The 18,889-nt window shown below is 37.8% G+C and overlaps 1 protein-coding gene across 3 annotated transcripts in view; it reads right to left on the reverse strand.

Moving 5' to 3' along the window:
* PTCHD4 (patched domain containing 4) overlaps window positions 1-18,889 on the reverse strand; it is a 199,051-nt gene that overhangs the window by 147,433 nt on the left and 32,729 nt on the right. For all 3 annotated transcript variants that reach the window (XM_014782636.2, XM_087438690.1, XM_004424041.3), the window contains one exon: window positions 1,528-2,008. In XM_014782636.2, the coding sequence (XP_014638122.2) occupies window positions 1,528-2,008 (481 nt within the window). The remainder of the gene's footprint in view (window positions 1-1,527; window positions 2,009-18,889) is intronic.

The raw sequence follows: 18,889 nt of genomic DNA on the forward strand, positions 1-18,889 counted from the left end.
AAAACATAACAAGTACAAATTGCTTAAATCTAGATTCATCCTTGTCACTGGTGAAAAAAATTTTTCATTTAGTTCTTTGGGAAAAAGAAAAGCACTTTTTGTTAACAAGATAAACAGATATTTAAAGACGATATACAAAATCCAGGAAGACTTTCATTTCTTGAAGCCAAGGGCTGTTTCCTATTCATCACTGAATCCATTGCACTTAACACACCAGGTTAACTATTCAAACTTGATGATACTTATTGAGCGTTTACCATGTGCTATTAGCTTTAGGTATATTCTATTACATTCAAAAAACAATTCTTTGAAGGTGATACAATTATTATCCTCATTTTATACATATAAGAGGAAACTGAGGCTTACCAAGATGAACTAACTAAACAGGCCACAAGGAAGCTGGGTTTCCAGATAAAGAAGTCTGACCCCAGCACCTACAATATAAATCCACTTTGCAGTGTTGTTCTCAAAAATGTTTGTTAAGGTGAAAACAAAAGTGGCCCAGGTCAGCTAGAAGACTTTCTGACAACATGCCTGCGTCTTTTTAATTTAATAATAAAGCTGTAATTTAGAGCTGCTTTTAACCTGGGGAGTGAAAATGTAGAGCTAATTTTAACCTATAAATTATTTTATAGCTGAAGACTTTGCTCATGTCAGTTCACCACCTAGAGGCCATTTTTACAGCTCATTCTCCAATTCGTTGCGTGTAAAGAATTACATTAGATCTGACAGAACTCTTCTGCAGCACCACGTATATGACCATCATCAACTCTTTTCTGGTAAGTTCCATCAGTCTTGTTCCTGAGAAATCACTCGCTTTTCTTTACAGACTTGACCTTCCCTTTTGCAAGAACACACACACACACACCTTTTTCTAGACCATTTATGTATGACTGGGAAGAAACTTACAAGAAGAGATAATCTTGATTGAGGATGATCATTGATCATTTTCACCAGAGGAAAAAAAAATCAGAGGACACATCTTTAAGCGGCAGCTGGAAGGCTTTAGTTTATATAGAGGTGGGGAAATGGAGTACATTTTCTGCAAAAACTTTGAATTGAATTAAGCAAAGTTTAATGAAGAAGTTCTTGAATTAGAACATATCAGTGGTTCTTAGAATTTTCATCCCATTATATTCACTCTTCACCACCATCAACTTGAGGATGCTCATGAATATGAATGACAAAATTTTGTTTGAAGTAAGTTTTGGATCTCCTTAACTCTGTACCCCACAATCCCCAACCTATAATTTTTGAAGAAGCTGAGTAGAGAATTCCAATATTGTGTAATTTAAAATGTTTGACAGCATTCAATTCCCCGACATAAATGGGAAAGTGGCTGGGTCAACCTATAATTTCCTGAAAGGCCCAATAAGGTGAAACAGACAGCACCCCAAGTAGAATTTTACATAATCACACAGACACACCAATGCAAAATTAAAACATATTTCCACCTGAGAATTCAAGAAATGTACTACCTTGCCCCAAACCGGTAAGAATCCGATTACCACAAGGATGGATAGTTACCCATGGCAAAGAACGGGATTCCCAGCAGGGTGGAGTTGTACTTTCCATCCGTGATGAAGAAGATCCCTGCTGCAGTGGCTATGGAGATGCACACCGTGAGCACCCCCAGGAGGCCCAGGAAGGGCTTGCTGCGCAAACAGTCCTTCATGGAGCTGGAGAGGGTGGCTGTGGTCAGGATCAGCACGAGGCTCACCAGGACCTTGCTCCTGGCCAGGATGCTGGTCTTATGAAAGTCTCTCCAGAGGCTAAAGGATGCTAAAGAGTAGAGCTGGAGGTCCTGGTGCTCCTCCTGGAGCTTCTTCATAAGCTTACAGAACTCATTCTCCCACTTCTCCCCTATGAGGTCCTGGGTGGCAGAGCCGTAGGTCTGGAGGTAGTAGGTGATTTGAATGGCTCTGGCTGACTTGACCCGCTGGTCCCTGCTGTTTGGCACTTCCACTACCCCGCCCAGTTGGTGTCCAATAAAACTGTTCCTCCCATCCTTGAAAACAGAAAAAAGGGAGACTTAAGTCACCAGAGGGATACACATTCCAGAGAACAGATTCTTACTCTAAGTGAAGGAGCACAAAGAAGGCAGAGGTAGGCTCTAGCAATTGTGGAACTGATGCGGATGGAGTGGCATGTTGGGTTTTTATATTCAATCTCTTGGAGCTACGTGGGATACCATGCAAGATGATCAGGATTAGAAAAGATGCAAAGAGGGTTATGAAGCTATACGAGACTTGCCACATGCATAAGAAAATGTACATAAATGTTATTTTGATCTCATCCATACCCTCACTCCCACCATTTCCTTCTGTAACAATCAATTATAACTCCTTTATGCAGGATCAAGTTTTATGATTCAGTTTCAGCCAAAATTGAAGCATGGCATGAGTTAACAATATTTCAAAAATTAAAATAATAATTCATTTAATAAATATATGCTAAACTTTCCAGGATTAACACACACACCTACACCAACACACACACAAACATTACAAACATTCATACTCGTTCTTTATATTCTGGGGGTACAACTGCGTATTGCAGAACAAGTAGAAGAAAATAATGATTTTTGCAATTAACTTAATAGTGTTGAAATGTTTTCTAAATATGATGTAAGCACCTGTTCACTCATTACAATCTTCCCTCTAAAGACCTGCCTCAGTCATAAGTTGACCTTTTCCTCACAGAAGACAGTGGACAAAGCCCCCAAATGAGACCAATAAGATTTCAGGTGGAGTTGTTAAAAGTCATCTCAATTTCAGAATTTCACATGAGCTGGAGTAGACAAGATCATAAGAGTAGGGTATTTATAAGAGAAGCCATCACTCCTCTTTCAGGCACATATAAGGTGGACACTGAGTTGCTTAAACAGGTTCAGAGCAGTAATCTCAACTAGTGTGCCTTAACACTCAGAAAGAAATCCCTGACAGCCATTACCAAATTTTAATCAATTTGGATATTTTCTTTTTGCCACAGGGTCATTTATGTCAATGGCAATGGTTGTCAGATGGAATATTGAACCCAATAGCAGGTTGCAAGATAGAGTATAACACTGAAAATGTATGGCAGGTACTGGGCGAGAGGCAGGCACAAAGGTAAATTTATGCCATGAGTAGATTGAGTGTTTGCTAGATCAGGCAAGACATTTATCTCATGAGGATATAAAAGAGTAGAGTCAGAGTAGGAAACACTTCTTTCTAGAAGGGTAGTGCAGAATGGCAACAAACCCAACAGTGTGATAACCATGGTTGTTTTCCCAGAACTGTGAGGCATTGTATCCTCAAGTGGACATATATAACAATTACTGTGAACCTGTTTAGTTCAGACATCTCTATCTGAGGTATTTGTTTGTTTTTGTATTTTTAACGTGCACCAAAGCAACCCTAATACCTGAGAGTGTGTTGTAAACACAGAAAGTTTGAGAAATTTACAGAGTACAAACGTTAGTAGGTTCATCAAGAATTGGGAGAAAGAAATTTGATAGTCACGCCACATACCCATTTTTCCCCTACATGTTAAATAAAAACAATCTTTCTCTTTAACTCAACCTGACCAACTCTAAATGAACAATGTATTTCTGAAGAATTTGATTTGAGGGTTAGTTTTTCCTTTGCTTGTTGTATCTCCCACTTCCAAGGAATCTTTGTAATTTCCCCATTATTTTTCCTTATAAAGCTCAAAGAGAAATTCCAGCTGTAGGTTTCCAAGGCTCTCTATTGATTAAAACCCATCTCTGATGAGATGCAAGTGAAAAGGCAAGAAAGCTTTTAGGAAGGAGTGGTAATCCTGTCCTGCACTGAGAGATTGTGGGATGTGGTTTTCCACTCTTCCAGTACTGGCCACATGGCTCCTCAATTAGGCTTGTTTATTTTTGTTTTAAGCTTAGTCTAATATTTAGCTCCACCCTTGTTTCTACTTCTTTGAAATCCTGTCTGCGGTGTTGACTTGTGCTTCTGATTATTTGAAAGAGAAAGTATTTTAAAAGCTTTATTTATTCACTTAAGAATGTGCAGCTCTGTCTGTCTTGACTCATTTCTGTCATCAAAAAGATTTCTCAGGGATCTTTAGCATCCTTTAGCAGCGGAATAAAGATTTATGCATCCTTCAGGCCTCATTTGGAGATTATAGTGGATCAAAGAGGCTGCTGATAATGTGTCTGGACAAAAGTCAAAGTTTTAAAGAAGGCGATATATAGATTTTTAAATAACTGATCTTCATTGGGTTTGGCTAGCTGCTCACTCCTGCTTTTGAAGTTGTCTAATTTCCATTTTTTATAAAAATTACCTCATAAAAGATATGCTCTCATCCAATTATATTTAAATCAATGTAACAAATAGAAAGAATTTCTTTCTCTTAATCTGCTCTACTCCATGCACCAGAACAGAATAAAGGCCTTTGGATGTCCTTGAATTGAAAGCTCTATTGAACGGTCCACATCTTACACAAGCCATTGGCCCAATCACCCTACTCAGTACCGTCCTGGGAAATACACTTTTATACATTATTTGTAAGAAAAAATTCTACTATTTTGTAAGGAATGGTAGAAGAGTTCATCAGTTTTCCAAACTAACCAATTTATAGGTACTTCTATGTAGAAGAAACAAAGAAAGAGTATAACATATATTGTAATTATCCTCTGGGCAGAAGTTCCCTGGACTTCTAAGAAGTCAGGTGTGATTAATGGAGAGAGCACTTAATCAGGAGTCATTTGACCTGGGTTGCAGCATGCATCTCACACTAATGGGATAAAAAACCCTTAGCTGGTTCATTTCTCCTTCTAGGTTTCAGCTTTCTCACCTCTAAAATGAGCAGATATGAGTATATAAGTAAATGTTTACATGATAAGGAACAAGATTTTCAGCTCTATTATTCTATGAAAATATCATCTATAAAGTTTCTCTGAAGAGATCTGAATGTCAGGAATTATATCGGTATAACTAATGAGCCATAAATTGATTATTTTTACATCTGGACGAAAGCTTACCAATCACCAGGTAGAACTGTCCTGTTTAATAGATGAGCAAACACAGAGGCTCAGAGAAGGCAAACCTCTTAGTCAAAGTGAGGAACCTAGGGTTTCAACCCAGTTCTTCTGATTCCAAATCCAGTACTTTCTAGAATCCTATGGGGGTGATGTCAGGGAAGCCACTTCGGTTCCTGCTCCCCACTAAATGTTCTTTATGATTAAAACTTATTTCACATGTAGATCCCCTTTTCCACTATTTTCCTCTCCACTAAACCGATCGCCTGCCATTTAACACATTCGTAGATTCAGCTTCTTCGTTTCCCAATAAAACCTCCTACACAAATTCTGAAATTCCTTTAAGTGCAGAAATCGCTTTTATGTCCCAATGAAGTTAAATCTTAAAAGAAAGATATGACAAGATGGTAACATGTTGCTTTCAATGCCATCCTGTTTCAGTGTTTCACTGAATTGAACTGACATCCTTAATGTGAGATGAATGTCACGGTCCCTAACTCTTATCTTTGTGTCCATTTCTGGTCTTCCTCGATCTTTTCTCCACATTGAAGCCAGAACCTACTTGTACAATTCTAAATGAGACCACATCATTTCTGCACCTAAACCCTTCTACTGGCTTCCACTTGCATGAGGAATAAAATAAGCACCCCTTACCAGGACTGCAAGGCCCTGAATAGCCCATTGCTTGCTGAGCCCTCAGACCTCGTCTACTGACCACTCCTCCTCTGGAGCTCTGCTCCAGCTTTTCTGGCCTTTCTTCCTCCTTGAACACACCAAGCCAATGTTTACCTCGTGGCCTTTGCACCTGCCGTCCCCTCCACCCGGACTGCTTTCCTCTATTCTTCTAGGGCCAGGGCTACTTCCTCATGGAGGCCTTAGCTTCAAAGAAACCCTTGAAACCACACAACGTAACCTAGACACCTCCTTCCCAGCAATCACCCTATCACATAGTCCTATTTTATTTTCTTCCCACAAACCATTTCTATCTGAAATGATCTTATTTAATCATTTAATTGCTCCTTTTCTGTCGCCTTCACTAGGATGTGGGCTCATTGAGAACTGGCATCATTCCTGTCTTGCTCATTGATAATTTCCCTATGCCTGGAACAAAGCCTAGTATATAATAAACACTCCATAATATTTAACTCAGTGTATTCCCCCTGAGGGATATATAACTAATCATAGGTTATTTTTTAAAGACTGCCTCGCTAAGAACAGGAAAAGTAAGAGACAGTTCAAATTGTCTGAGGACAGTAGGAACACAGATGAAGAGATATATAGAAATGAGAGGCTGGTACAGAAAAAACAAACTATCCTTTTTTTTCAATCTGCTTTGTCTAGTGTAACATTTCCTCAAAATCTGTTTCCTCTTTTATTTTCATTGCACACCAAACATGTGTGTAAGCTAGTCAACCAACAGAGAGACTTAGCAAGTACCTGAAAAAAGGATTTGTATGCATCACGGCCTGGAGGCAAAGAATAGCACAATATGCTAAGGAAGTGAAGGAAGTGATGAGATTTGAGGCTACAGACTACAGATGGAAGCAGGGCCTCTTCTTTAAGAGTCATAAAAGCCTTATTAAGGAGTTGGACTTAATTGTCCTGCAATAGGAACTACTGGTGAGTTTTGATTTTTTTCGTGAGGAAGATTAGCCCTGAGCTAACAACATCTGTTGCCAATCCTCCTTTTTTTTGCTGAGGAAGACTGGCCCTGGGCTAACATCTGTGCCCATCTTCCTCTATTTTATATGTGGGACGCCTGCCACAGCATGGCTTGATAAGTGGTGTGTAGGTCTGCGCCTGGGATCCGAACCTGTGAACCCCAGGCCACCAAAGCGGAGCGCACAAACTTAACCACTATGCCACGGGGCCGGCCCCATTACTGGTGAGTTTTAAGCAGAGGAACAGCATGATTTACTTTTTGGAGCACTCACTCTCATTGCATTGTGGAACATGATTTAGGGAGCAGAGATGATTCTAAAGAAAAGAGCTCAGTTAGGAAGTCTGTGCAGTATTTCAGGTTCTTGATGCAGCATGAAAAAATGTCAGCCAAGGCAGTCTCTAATAGGTACATTGTTCCAAGGTGAATCAATGGAATTACAGGTCACAACGCTAGCTCACAGCCATGAAACATCTCATCACATTATCTCTCCAGGAACAGTAATGCCAGAAAAAAAATCTTGGGCTGTTTAGGTCTTATTTAGTTTAAGGTTACTACTTTGTAGCTTTTAAAATTACTCCCACCCAATCCACACCTCTACAGTGGAAAAGGAAATTAAACTCTCAGAGATAAGATCAAAGAATAAATTCTTAAGGAGATAGGAGAGGAAAAAGACATTAATGTCATAAATAATTGTGCAGAGAAAAAAATTACTTGATGATGCTTTGAAATTATAGAGGAATAGGTGTCTATCTGCTCAATATATGTGCTAGGTTGACATGAAGATACTTTCTGCAAATGCAAGATAATCTGGCAGCACAGCTCCTGCCCAAGACAATTGTAATTCAGATTTCATGGATTTTTGATGAGGTAGACACTGCAAGGATATTGGAAACTTTTAGATGATCAGTTGTCTTTTATTGCTGAAAAAAAAATCTTCCTATGTATGGTAGGTAGTGACATTTCTAAAGGAATGATAAGGGTTTTTTGTTGTTGTTCGTTTGCTTGTTTATTTAAAAAAGATTTTTTTCTCATATTTATTTCCTAACATATCTCTTTATTTTATTCTGAGTATCAAGTATATATATAGAAACTAGGATTAAATGAAATCATCAACTATCTTGAATTTCCTCTCCAGAGCTTCATGTTTAGTAGAAATAAGCAAATAATGAGAAAGCAAGTTCCTACAAGATATTTAGTTAAAAAAAAGAATCAAAAGTCATTGTCATTTTCAAAATGAAGGATTTAAAGCATTAAAATGTCCTCATAAAGAATAAATTAAATTTCTTATGTCATATTAGTGAGCTAGGAGAGTGCAGTGGTGTATTTTTGATTTTTTTCAAATAGGAAGGTTAAAAAATAATGTTTCTGTGTTGTTGAAATGAAATAAGAACTTTAGCCAACCAGAATATAAAATAAGTTTAACAAAGCACTCCAGCGTATCAATTAACTGAGACTTGGCCCGAATTTTTTAACACACGTAGCAGACTTGGTTCCAAGACTTAAGAACTTCATTTGCATTATCCTAGGCAACTCTTCCTGTCCCTCTGTGAGGAAGTGCTATACTGAGTAGCCTCAAGTCACCAATGAGGACATAGAGGCCAAGTGAGAGAAGGTAATTTGAATAAGGTTATACAACTACTAAGCTGCACGGCCAATCACCTGACTCCTGTTTCTGACTCCAATGCTCATGTTCTCAACACCACTGGACATATGTTTGAATAATTTATGAATATACTTGAATGAAAGGAAGTACAATATAGCAGTTATGTACACAGACTCGAGTTCAACCGTCTCACTTAGAGTCCTAGTGTCAACACTGACAAGCTGTGCACGTCTCTTAAGCTCTCTGGATGTCAGTTTTCTTATTGGTTAAATTAAGAATCATAAGGCATTGTGAGGATCAACTGTGTTAATACATAAAAAACATGTAGAATAGTGCCCAGAAAGTGTTGGATATTGTTCTTATTAATATATGTCATAAATTAAATATTTGAAAGGATACTGTTTATACATTTAGCCATCTAAAATCATTCCACGTTTCTCAGTACACATCTGTAATGTGATGAAAGGAACACAGGGCACAGATAAGGTCCAGACACATAGTTGGAAGTTCCAGTTTTGTGACTGTACAGCAGGGTGACAGAGGACATGCTGTTTGACTTCTCTGAATGCCAACTCCCCCATCTCCAAAATAAAGAGTTTGGCTTATATTACCTCTAAAGGCTTTATTAGCTCTGCATTTAATGATTCCTCTGTGGTGAAGTCATTAGATGCTACAAAGTAGGCCAGAGAAATCTGCCCTAAAGGAAAAAAAAAGAAATAAGAAGGAAGGAAAAACAGAAGAGGACACGTGCTCATTTCCATAGAAACAAGAAGCTTCTTATCTTCTTTGACTCCGGACCCAGTAGCTTTTTCTCCTCTTTCTTTGAATAACTTCCAGAGAGAATTCTTCTCAAATGGAAAAAGATCAAGAATTTGCCCCATTTTACCTAGATGTAAATCATCTCTTGGTAGCCTGGATGAATTAATTTATTTCTTAGACAGTAAAATTCATTTTATCTTCAGATCTCTATTTCAAGTGTATCCTCTCCACTGTATTGGTTTATTTATCACATAATAGAATAAATCCTTGTAATTTCTCCTTTACTTATGCAAAATCTTTATACAAATTTATAAATAATGTGTGGAAGTAGAGTTAACATCTATATTAAATGTGAGGCATATAACAATGACCTTTTTGCTTCTCTGTAACTCATATTAGTGACCCTATCCCAAATATTTCCATAAAAAGCAGTATTACTATTTTAAGTGAGTCTTTCACAAAGGGATCACGATAATCACTCACAGGCAAGTATTCCTTATCAAAGGAGATTTAGCTTTGATGCTGTTCCACATAAGGGAAGCTGGCCATCACTCATGGAGCATTTGAGGGATAAAGAAAGGCCCTAGGTACAGTGCCCCCTTCAGGAGAGGGATTGAAAGTCCTGCCAGTATAGCCTTTCCTTTAGCTAAGAAACTCTCTCCAAAAAAGACTAATTTACAACTACATGCTATATAAAGAGTGTGACACCAGGGCCATTAGCACCTCTGAGTGGAAAAGCAGATCAGACTGACAATCTACAGAGGCAAACCTCAGTGTAGAGCCCAAAACACCCTCCCAGAAATGGAAAAGTTAGGGCACATCAAAAGTGAAGACACTGCAGGTACCTACATGGGACACTATGGTGGTAAATTCGTGGGGTACCCAAGGACATGACACACAGGTGGAAACAGGCAAGAAGGGCAAGGTCATTCATTCATTCAAGAAATATTCAGTGAGCCCAGGCTCTGTGTGTCTGTGTCAGCCAATTACTGAGGATAGAGTGGTGAATAGCTAGTTCCTATCTTTGAAGAGCCTATGGCTCTGGAGTGGAGTGGGAGATGGGGAAAGATAACTAAGCAGGCAAGCGTTTTTTTAAAGAAATATAAATGCTGTGGAACTGGTTAACACAAGATGTTAAGGGATCACTAAGAAGGAGTCACCTAGCCTAGCAGGGACTAAGAAGGCTTTCCAAAGAAAGTGGCATCTTAGTGGAGACCTGAAGCATGAATAACAATTACCCAAGTGAAGATAATTGTTCACTTTTGAGAGTGAAGATTTGGTTGGTAGACATGGGGAGGAATGGTGTCCACGCAGAGGGAACAGCACGTGCAAAGACCTAGAAAGGAGAGTAAGCACGTTGTGTTCCTGGGACTTTGAGAATGCCTGGAATATACAATGGAGGTGGGGAGGGGTGATGTGGAGATGGGTGCTGGTAGTGAGTACGGAGATTTGCTTATTCAAAAGCTCTCTTTGCAATGTGAAAAATGAACTTTAGGTGTATGTTGGGGATGGAGATGGGCACTAGAGAGGGGGGCATGAGATCATTTTTTTGCCTTTCTCATAGCTTTGTCTAAGTCAAGATGTACCTAATTATTGTATGAGCACCAAAAAAAGATTTTTCAGATCTTATGAAATGCACATTATTATGAAAGTAAATTTTCCCCACACCTGGACCTTTTTTCCAAAGAACCACCTCTTCTGGAGGTTTCTTGGAGAAAAGTTTACTTCCTAGAGGAGAGGAGTTGCTGAAAGTGAACTACTCACTCTAATGACTCCCATAAATCTAATGAATTAAAACAATATCTGTGTTGAGTGCCTGGGAAGGCAAATTGTTAGTCTATGTGTAGAAAACAAGATAAGGATAAATAAATGGAAGATAAAGTCTCTTCCTTGGAAGAGACTGTACTTTTGTTATTGAAACAAAGGCACATAAGAAACAAAGGCAAGAAAATAAAGATGCATAAAGCATTACCATACAGACAACACTGCTAAGGAATCAAGATAACTGCTGAGGACTGCAAAATTATAAACATACAGCATGATGGCAACCATGCAAAAATAAATATGCACATATAAATAGTCAAAGGAAAATTATCAAAATTTTAACATCGACTCTTATTTGGTATAAGATTATAGGTCATCATTGCTTTCTTGGTTAGTTAGGCTATTTTGTATCTTTTTAAAAACTATTAACTCATCATCAAAAATAATAAAAATAAATGTGTTAAGGCAATTGAATAAAGGGTTGATAGGAATGGAAAGGATAAATTATTTGTGAGTTCTAATCAGTTTTCACTTAGACAAGCAGTGGGAGAGGAGAGAGGACCAAGAATCGGGAGTCCCTTATTCCCAGGCTCAAGTTCTAAGCAATCTGCCTTGTGGTTTCTAAATTAACTTGAGTTATGACGGTTCATTCTTCTTCATGAAGGACTGTGGTTTTGCCTGTTGTGACATAATGAACAATAGTATTCTGCTTAAAGTTACAGGTGAGTAACAGCAGATTCCTGGTTTCTAAGGGTAGGGTAAAGTGCTAACACACACAACTATCAGCTGATTTGAACTTGCTCTTGGCTAAATAGTGATTTCTTTTCAAAGGAAAGATCTTGAGGACCTTGGTGGTTCAATATTGTTCTCCTTGTATTGAACTGGAGTTCCAAACTGGCCCTCATGAGGTTCTTTTTAACTTTGACCTTTGTGTCTTTCCTTCCCATGCATTTTTTCTTTAATCTGATAACAAAGCCTAAATTATTTGGTCAGTCAAATGAAATTTTTTTTTGAGGGTTTGCTATGCATAAAGCATCATGTTAAGCAAAGCTGGCTTATTTCTTTCTTGAATTATACAGATAATTGTAATCACAGAGGTCTAGATTATGGGGTTGATTAAAAATTTCAGGAAATATGCCATTACTTTATGCAGCTTGAAGACAGTATTGCCAGGTATGAATTCCACTTTTCTAATTTCTCTTTTGCTTTGTTTTCTAAGATTGTACCAAATTTTTATTCAAATGACCTCTTCTGATAATGATACATCCTGCCTTTTACCATTGTTATCTGTGTGTCTATTTTATCATTCCAATTAGACTTCTAAGTTCTAAGACAGGAAATGAAGGTGGTACGTTTTTTGAGCTGAAAGAAACTAATTTGGGACACATCTCAAGAAAATGTAGGGGAATTGGACATACTGTGAAAGAATGTGAAACCAATAGTGTAGCCTTATTTGCAGTGTGGGTGAGGTTAGCTGTGTCTTAATCTTTTGAAAAAACAAAAGGGACACTTCTGAAGACGAATCAGATCTTAGTATCTCATTGTCTTATATGGACATCTTCCCTACTTCTTTTTGCTCCATTTCCTTTCTCCCCTATCCCTCCTGACTCTCTCTTTTTCCTGCTCTCTTTATTTTCTCTCTCTCCCCTCCTTTCTGACCCTTTCTCCCTGTTTTCCTTCTCTTCCCCCTCCCATCTCTGTCCTTCCTTTATTTGAAAGACAACTACCTCAAAGCGACAGTGAGGGATAGTTATTGAACTATGTCAAGTAAAATGCTAGATTAAGAATACAACGCTAGCTTAAGTCCATTTTATCTTCACTAAATTACCTTTTCTTTTTAATCCCCAAAAGGACAGACATGCTTTGAAAGTACTGTGTGTGATATCCATTCTAATGAGACCCATGCAATTGTTCTTTACTACTACCAAGATATTCAGCCTCAAAGATATCAAAATAATTGAAAGCCTTTCAATAAAGCCAAGGAACCAAGTACTCTCCTATCTTGCAGCTCTGTGTGGAAGTTAAATATTACTTCTCTCAGTATAGGAAATGAGGGTAAGAGCTCACCTTTGCAAGTATATTAACATTTTCTGGGTTGATGTGACATATTTTAGTCAAGTGCATGGGCTAATCTTTGTATTAAACTATCTATGTTTGGATGTCTAGCAAAGGAGCATTTGAATGCCATTGGGAGGTAAACTTTTAAAAATTAATAAAACCTTTAGGATATCTGAATGAAAAATTAACTCGAATGCAAAGTACATGTTTCTATTTGATAATTTAACTTACTGCAAAAGATTATCCAAAAATCTTCCCAGATTTAGAAAATAATTTTGTCTCTATTTCTTGAGAGGAAAAAAATTGCCTATCTGGTTATCTTTGTTTACAGCTAACATTAAAGTTTGCTTGCATTCCACCTCCAAATACTTGTCTGATATAGGAAAGAAGTGACCCACCCAAGCTAAGTATGTTAAGCAAGGAAATAAGCCAGAAGCACATTAAGTTATATATAATAACTACAGACTTTAGCTTTTAGTAAGACAAGTAAAATTTCATGTTATTTTATTATTTAAATGACAACAATTCATGGAACACTTATATACATGTTTTTAATTTTATACCTACCTGACATTTTTCAGTTAATAATATTCACAAATTACAAAGTTTCATTTGATTACATATCCCCATTTTTGGTTTGGAACATATGGTAACATTAATAAGTTGGGTGGTAGTAAGTTACAGTGAGTAAAAGCATATTTTATGGATAATCCCAAAAGGTTTTGGAAATTGATTTACTTAGATTTTTATGCAAAAGGGGAACATATTAAGGTAGACAGTCTCATTATAATGAAAGTAATCATTACTGTGAATTTACTATTCAAAATTAGGCCAATTTTAAGTGGGCCAACCTGTATTCCAGCCTTTGGGAGTTTAATTAACTCCACTACATAAACATGATTGCTGCTTCTTCCAGCCACACATAAATAACCCTCTTAGCTATGTCAGTTCTAATATCACCTAGCCCTATTTCATGGAGTTTAGAGACAAGGCTTCTAATGAAAATTGCACTCCTGTTTTAGGTTGGTTTCAATTTACTTCTGAATTTTCCAAAATAGCACCAAGTTTCAGCAGCCCAATTTCTCATAATTTGACAATTAATATATATGTTTTTCTTCAACAAATCACTACCTTTCTTTTCAAAGGAAAAAACTTCAGCGTAGAGAATTCTCCCAAACCTGTTCTTAAGAAGTGTTAAGAAATGGACTGAGATCTCTTCCCCATTGTTCAGAGGAAAGACCTACAGCGCATACTAGAGGTCACATGACCTCATTGCCATGGCAGCAATGGCAGAACCACTTTGCCATCACTGTACGGCTGGCAATAGTAGTTGGGTTTTAAAGTTCAGAGAATTTAGACTTGAGTGCTGATTTGGCCACTTAAAACTGCTGTGACTTTTGGAAAGTTAACTTAGATTCTCTGAACCTTTTTCTTCAGTTACGAAACAAGACTGTCTAGCTCACAAGCTTTATTATAAAAAATAAGTCTGAGGATATTTGAAGAGGGATGGCATCTGTGTGTTATTCTGTAAGGACTCTATCAACAGCTATCATCTAATTACAAAATGATGGTTGAGTGATTCAGTAATCTTAAAATGAAATAAAACTGATCCCCTGGTACCGAAAACATTCTATCAACCCTCAGCCTACACTACAAATACAGAAAGTTTCTAGTGCTCCCTAAGAGGAACAAAACATCCTAGCTGTCTGTTCTTCTCCTGGGGGTCCACTCTCTGTATGACCTAGAGCTCGCTCCCAGCTTAATAAAAGTTCAGGAGACAGATTGTATCTGGTATTTTTAGGGAAACCCTAAAAGAGTTGGTTCAAATTTCCCTTTAATATACTCCAAATGACCATCTGGACATAGGCTTTCTCTAATGCAGAAAACAAATCATTCTTAGGGCAAATCTACTGGGACAACTGAGGTACGGAGTTTATCCTCCTTCACTGTAGGCTTCCAAGGATTCACTGGGTTCAGGAATGGAGTCAGGCCTGCGTGTCGGCACTGCCATATGTTTTTAGTCTAGGCACAAAACAGGGGCTTCTGGATGTGACAAGTTCCATGGCAGAAAGAGGGCCTGCAGCTTTGTGATATTCTCTGCAGCCAAGACTGATGGAAGCAAGAACCAAACCTCCCAATTCCACAATACAGAGGGCCCCCCACTAAAAGTTCCTGTAACTAAAAGCACCTGTGAAATCGTGAATAGGTTCCCTATTTTATCACTTGTCTTTAAATCTCATATATAAAACGGCAGCATGCAAAAGCCAGATGAGGTGATTCTACACTCACATGGTTTCATTTTGTGTTTGCTGACTTGTTATCTGATCATCCTACTGGATTGTTCAGAGGAATATAATTTCATCAGAATAATTTGCAGCCCACTTTGATTTTAATATATTTGTTTCAGTACAAGATTTCATGCTTGCTATAGGTATTAAAGGTTCTCTCCAATATTTTGTAACATGTCACAGGCATCACTGATGTTTGCTCAAGAATGCCAAGAACACTGTGTCTAACGCAGTCTTAATGTAAATCTAGTGTATTTCATCTTCCCCATTGATAGCAGAGATCCTCATTCAAATAACTTAATTATATTAAAGTGAAGAGAAGGAAAAAAAATACAGAGTTAGAAATGCAAATACAAAAAAGCGTGCACATAGACATTGCTTCCAACTTAACACACTCAACAAAAAATTAGTTTTTTAGAGCACCTGCTACAAACAAAGCTATTTTACAGGCACAAAAATATAAAAGGCTGGTCCATTGTCCTTAAGAACACTTACTGCCACCCAGATTAATTCCCTATAATTTTTCAAGTAGAGAATTCGAGGTGGCTGTGTCACGTCTTCCTTATGAATAAGGTGAGAGGCTCTTGTTTTTTACAGAGCTTACCTAAAGAAAACAAGCTAACATCCTTCATTTACATGGATGTACTTTGCAGAAGCACGATTAACTTGGTAAGTGGGTGTCTGCTTTGACTGAAAGATCAGGTTTATTTGAAGCCACTGCAATCAGTTACATAAGCAGGTATTTAGGGGAGACTTTTCAAATTGCTGTCAATGCACTGTTAAAAACACCAATAATAACACACAGACCAAAAACAAGACTCCCTCAGAACTGATGCTGGCAGCTGTCAGGACCACATTGGAGCTGTTTACAAGGAAATACTGACTGAGGTTCTAAAGGAATGAAATGGCACTCAGGACTGAGCTACCCAATTTGGAATAATAAGAACTCCTTCTGGTGTGAAGGGACTATGAGGCCCATCACTCCCTCCAATAGCAGTTTGAGCAATGATGTTTGTTGTTGCTCATCCAGAATGGAAAAGAAGGATGAACCCGAGGGAGACATCGGAAGGGACTTGTGTAACACCCGAGGGAATTTGGAATAGTTGCCACTGAAAATCTTTAAAACTAGAAGTGACCTAATAAGACATGTGTTAGAAGTTCCCTCTGGTAGCAATATGAAGAATATTCTGAAATGTGTGTGTTGGAATTTTATCACAATACTGACAGGGTGATAGATGAGTAGGTTTCAATCGACATGCAGGTGAAAGATAATGAATCCCTAAATCGAGCAAGTGGCAATAGAGAGAAGAGAAAGTGAGTTAATAAAGAGATATTTAAGAAGTACAATGGCTAGAACTCGGTGACTTACTGAATGTGAGAAATGAAGGAAAGAAGAGAGAAGTAGATGATTACTCCATACTGGTGGTTTAGGAGCCTGGTAGACAACAGAGGCACTCAACAAGCTGAAGACCACATTTGTGTGGAATTGGGGGAACTGAAATGGAGCTTTATATATTGAGTTTTAGGTACTTGAAAAACATCAAGGTGGAGATACTCACAAACGAGTAAAATTATGGGTAGTTTGCTTACAATAAAGGCTAGAGATGAATACTTCAGAGGTATTACACAGCTAACAGATTGTGGCTAAGGCCACACTTGTCCAGAGAGAGTGAATGATGTGGGAAGATTAGAAGACTAGAAGGGAGAATCCATAGAAATAAGGAAAATAAGGTTGGGAAAATTCATAAAAAAGCAAAACAATGTAGAAAAATAGCAACACTTCTTGTAGAGTCTACATTGATGAAACATTTTACCAGACCTGATGGGAAAAAAAATATTAAACTAAGGAGGAATTATAATGGATGACAAACCATTTGCTGACATTTTTTAATTTATCTCAGCATAAATTTTTGTAGGACATGGGCTTACAATATACTCAAATGTTCTAATTTATTGAAATGAAAGTGGTTCAGATCCAAAGAATAGTCTTCATTTGGAATATTTTTTCAATGCCTTAATCGGAAATTCCAACCAGTCAAGGGAAGTTGTATCCTGTTCAACCTTTTGAGATGAAGGATTTGCCTTTTAATGAGAAATCTGCATTTCATTATAATGATGTACCCTCTGTCCTTGACTTGGTAATTCTCCACAGAAGCAGGGACTTCTTTGGACCATGTGCTCAGCATATAGTAATGACAGATTCCAGAAAATTTATCTCAGACATTTAAAAAAAAAACCTATAGTTAAAAGAAAGCGAGTAAGAAAAAAACACACTCTCCTCTGCTGGGTGCAATATAAAGAAAATCCTTAGAGGTGACCTCATGAATTTCCTGTTTCACAGCCAGGCATCTGTGAAGACGAAACTAGTCATGAAGAGTTGTGTTAGATTAGGTCATTGAATATGCTAAGAATCATTCGTAAAGGGGAACTTGATCATTCAGGCTACATGAGTCAGCAGTATATTTTAAGCAGGGAAATGGATTTGTGGGCATGTTTGTGTTCGTGTGTGGGGGCGTGGATGGTTTCCAAAATTCTTACTTAATTTGGCATAGCAACTCCTTGAATAGACAGTAAAGTTAAATAATAAAGAATTAACAAAAAATGAGCTCCTATTTATGAAGCAATAGCATATTGCATTAAGAATAATTTTAACAACTTAATACATTTGCTGGTTATCATAAAATGGACAGGTTTACAAGTTGGATCAACATGACCATTAAAGCCATGATATTTCTGAGAAAACTTCAGAATTTTCTAAGGCAACCCTCTTGCAAGAGAATTTCTTATCTGTGGTAGACAAAAAGTTAGAACTGACATAGTTTTCAAGAATCTTAAACTGGAAAATCTCCTCTGAAATCTTGTGATATTTTCTGGATTGCTCCTATGACATTTATAATTATTTTATGGTATTTTCACTGTTTTTGCTTCTTCCCTTCTTTATTGGAAACTCCTTGAAGGCAGAATAAATGTTTGATTATGTTTTGTCTTGCAATTGCCTATGATAGAGTATCTTCTCAAAAATCATTTATTGAACAAAGAGTGATATGTGCCTTATCAGCTAAAACTTTTCTTTGTGAATTGTGTGTCTTTTCTGAACAGAAAAGGACAGAGTTATGATTACACAAAGAAGCTGACTGGTCTAATTTACATATGAAATTCCCGAGTTTGAAATCAGCTTGTAGCCAGTACAGTTAATCATCTCTCAGAGGTTACGCAGCTGAACCTCCTCCCAGTATCACAGGAAATCCCAGTTGCTGGAACTATGTGGATCTGAAATGTTGTAATTAAGGGAATCTTTTGCATTTAGTTTTTTGGAGATTTCAGGAAGCCAGGAGTGACAAGCCCAAGGGCTTCTGGAAAAAATGTGATGTTTTGTACTCTTTCCATCCTTTCTGTTAATATTTAGAGCCCAGTATTCTCTTCTATCTCTATCAAAAAATCTAAGTGATTATAACTTAGAAGTCCTGTAGTGAAGTCTCCGCCTCTTCTATCACTGACCTGCCATGTGACTGTCTGCCTCCACCCAACTTCAGCAACAAACGTCTCAAGGAGCACTGCCTTGTCTGCCCCTCTCCATCAGGTGATCCAAACCTTCACCTTTTTCCATCTGTAGACTTAGTGTTGAGTTTGTGCTGCTCACATTGCAAACAACACCCCAGGCCACGTGCGTGGCCTTTTTCACAGTGCCCAGGCAGTGAAGCCAGGCATTAAGAAATAGCACCCTTTCTGAAAACTCTTCCTCCAGAGGAGTGAAGACA

This window comes from Ceratotherium simum, chromosome 13, assembly GCF_057802395.1.
Source record: "Ceratotherium simum simum isolate JZ-2026a chromosome 13, ASM5780239v1, whole genome shotgun sequence".
Lineage (NCBI taxonomy): Eukaryota > Metazoa > Chordata > Mammalia > Perissodactyla > Rhinocerotidae > Ceratotherium > Ceratotherium simum.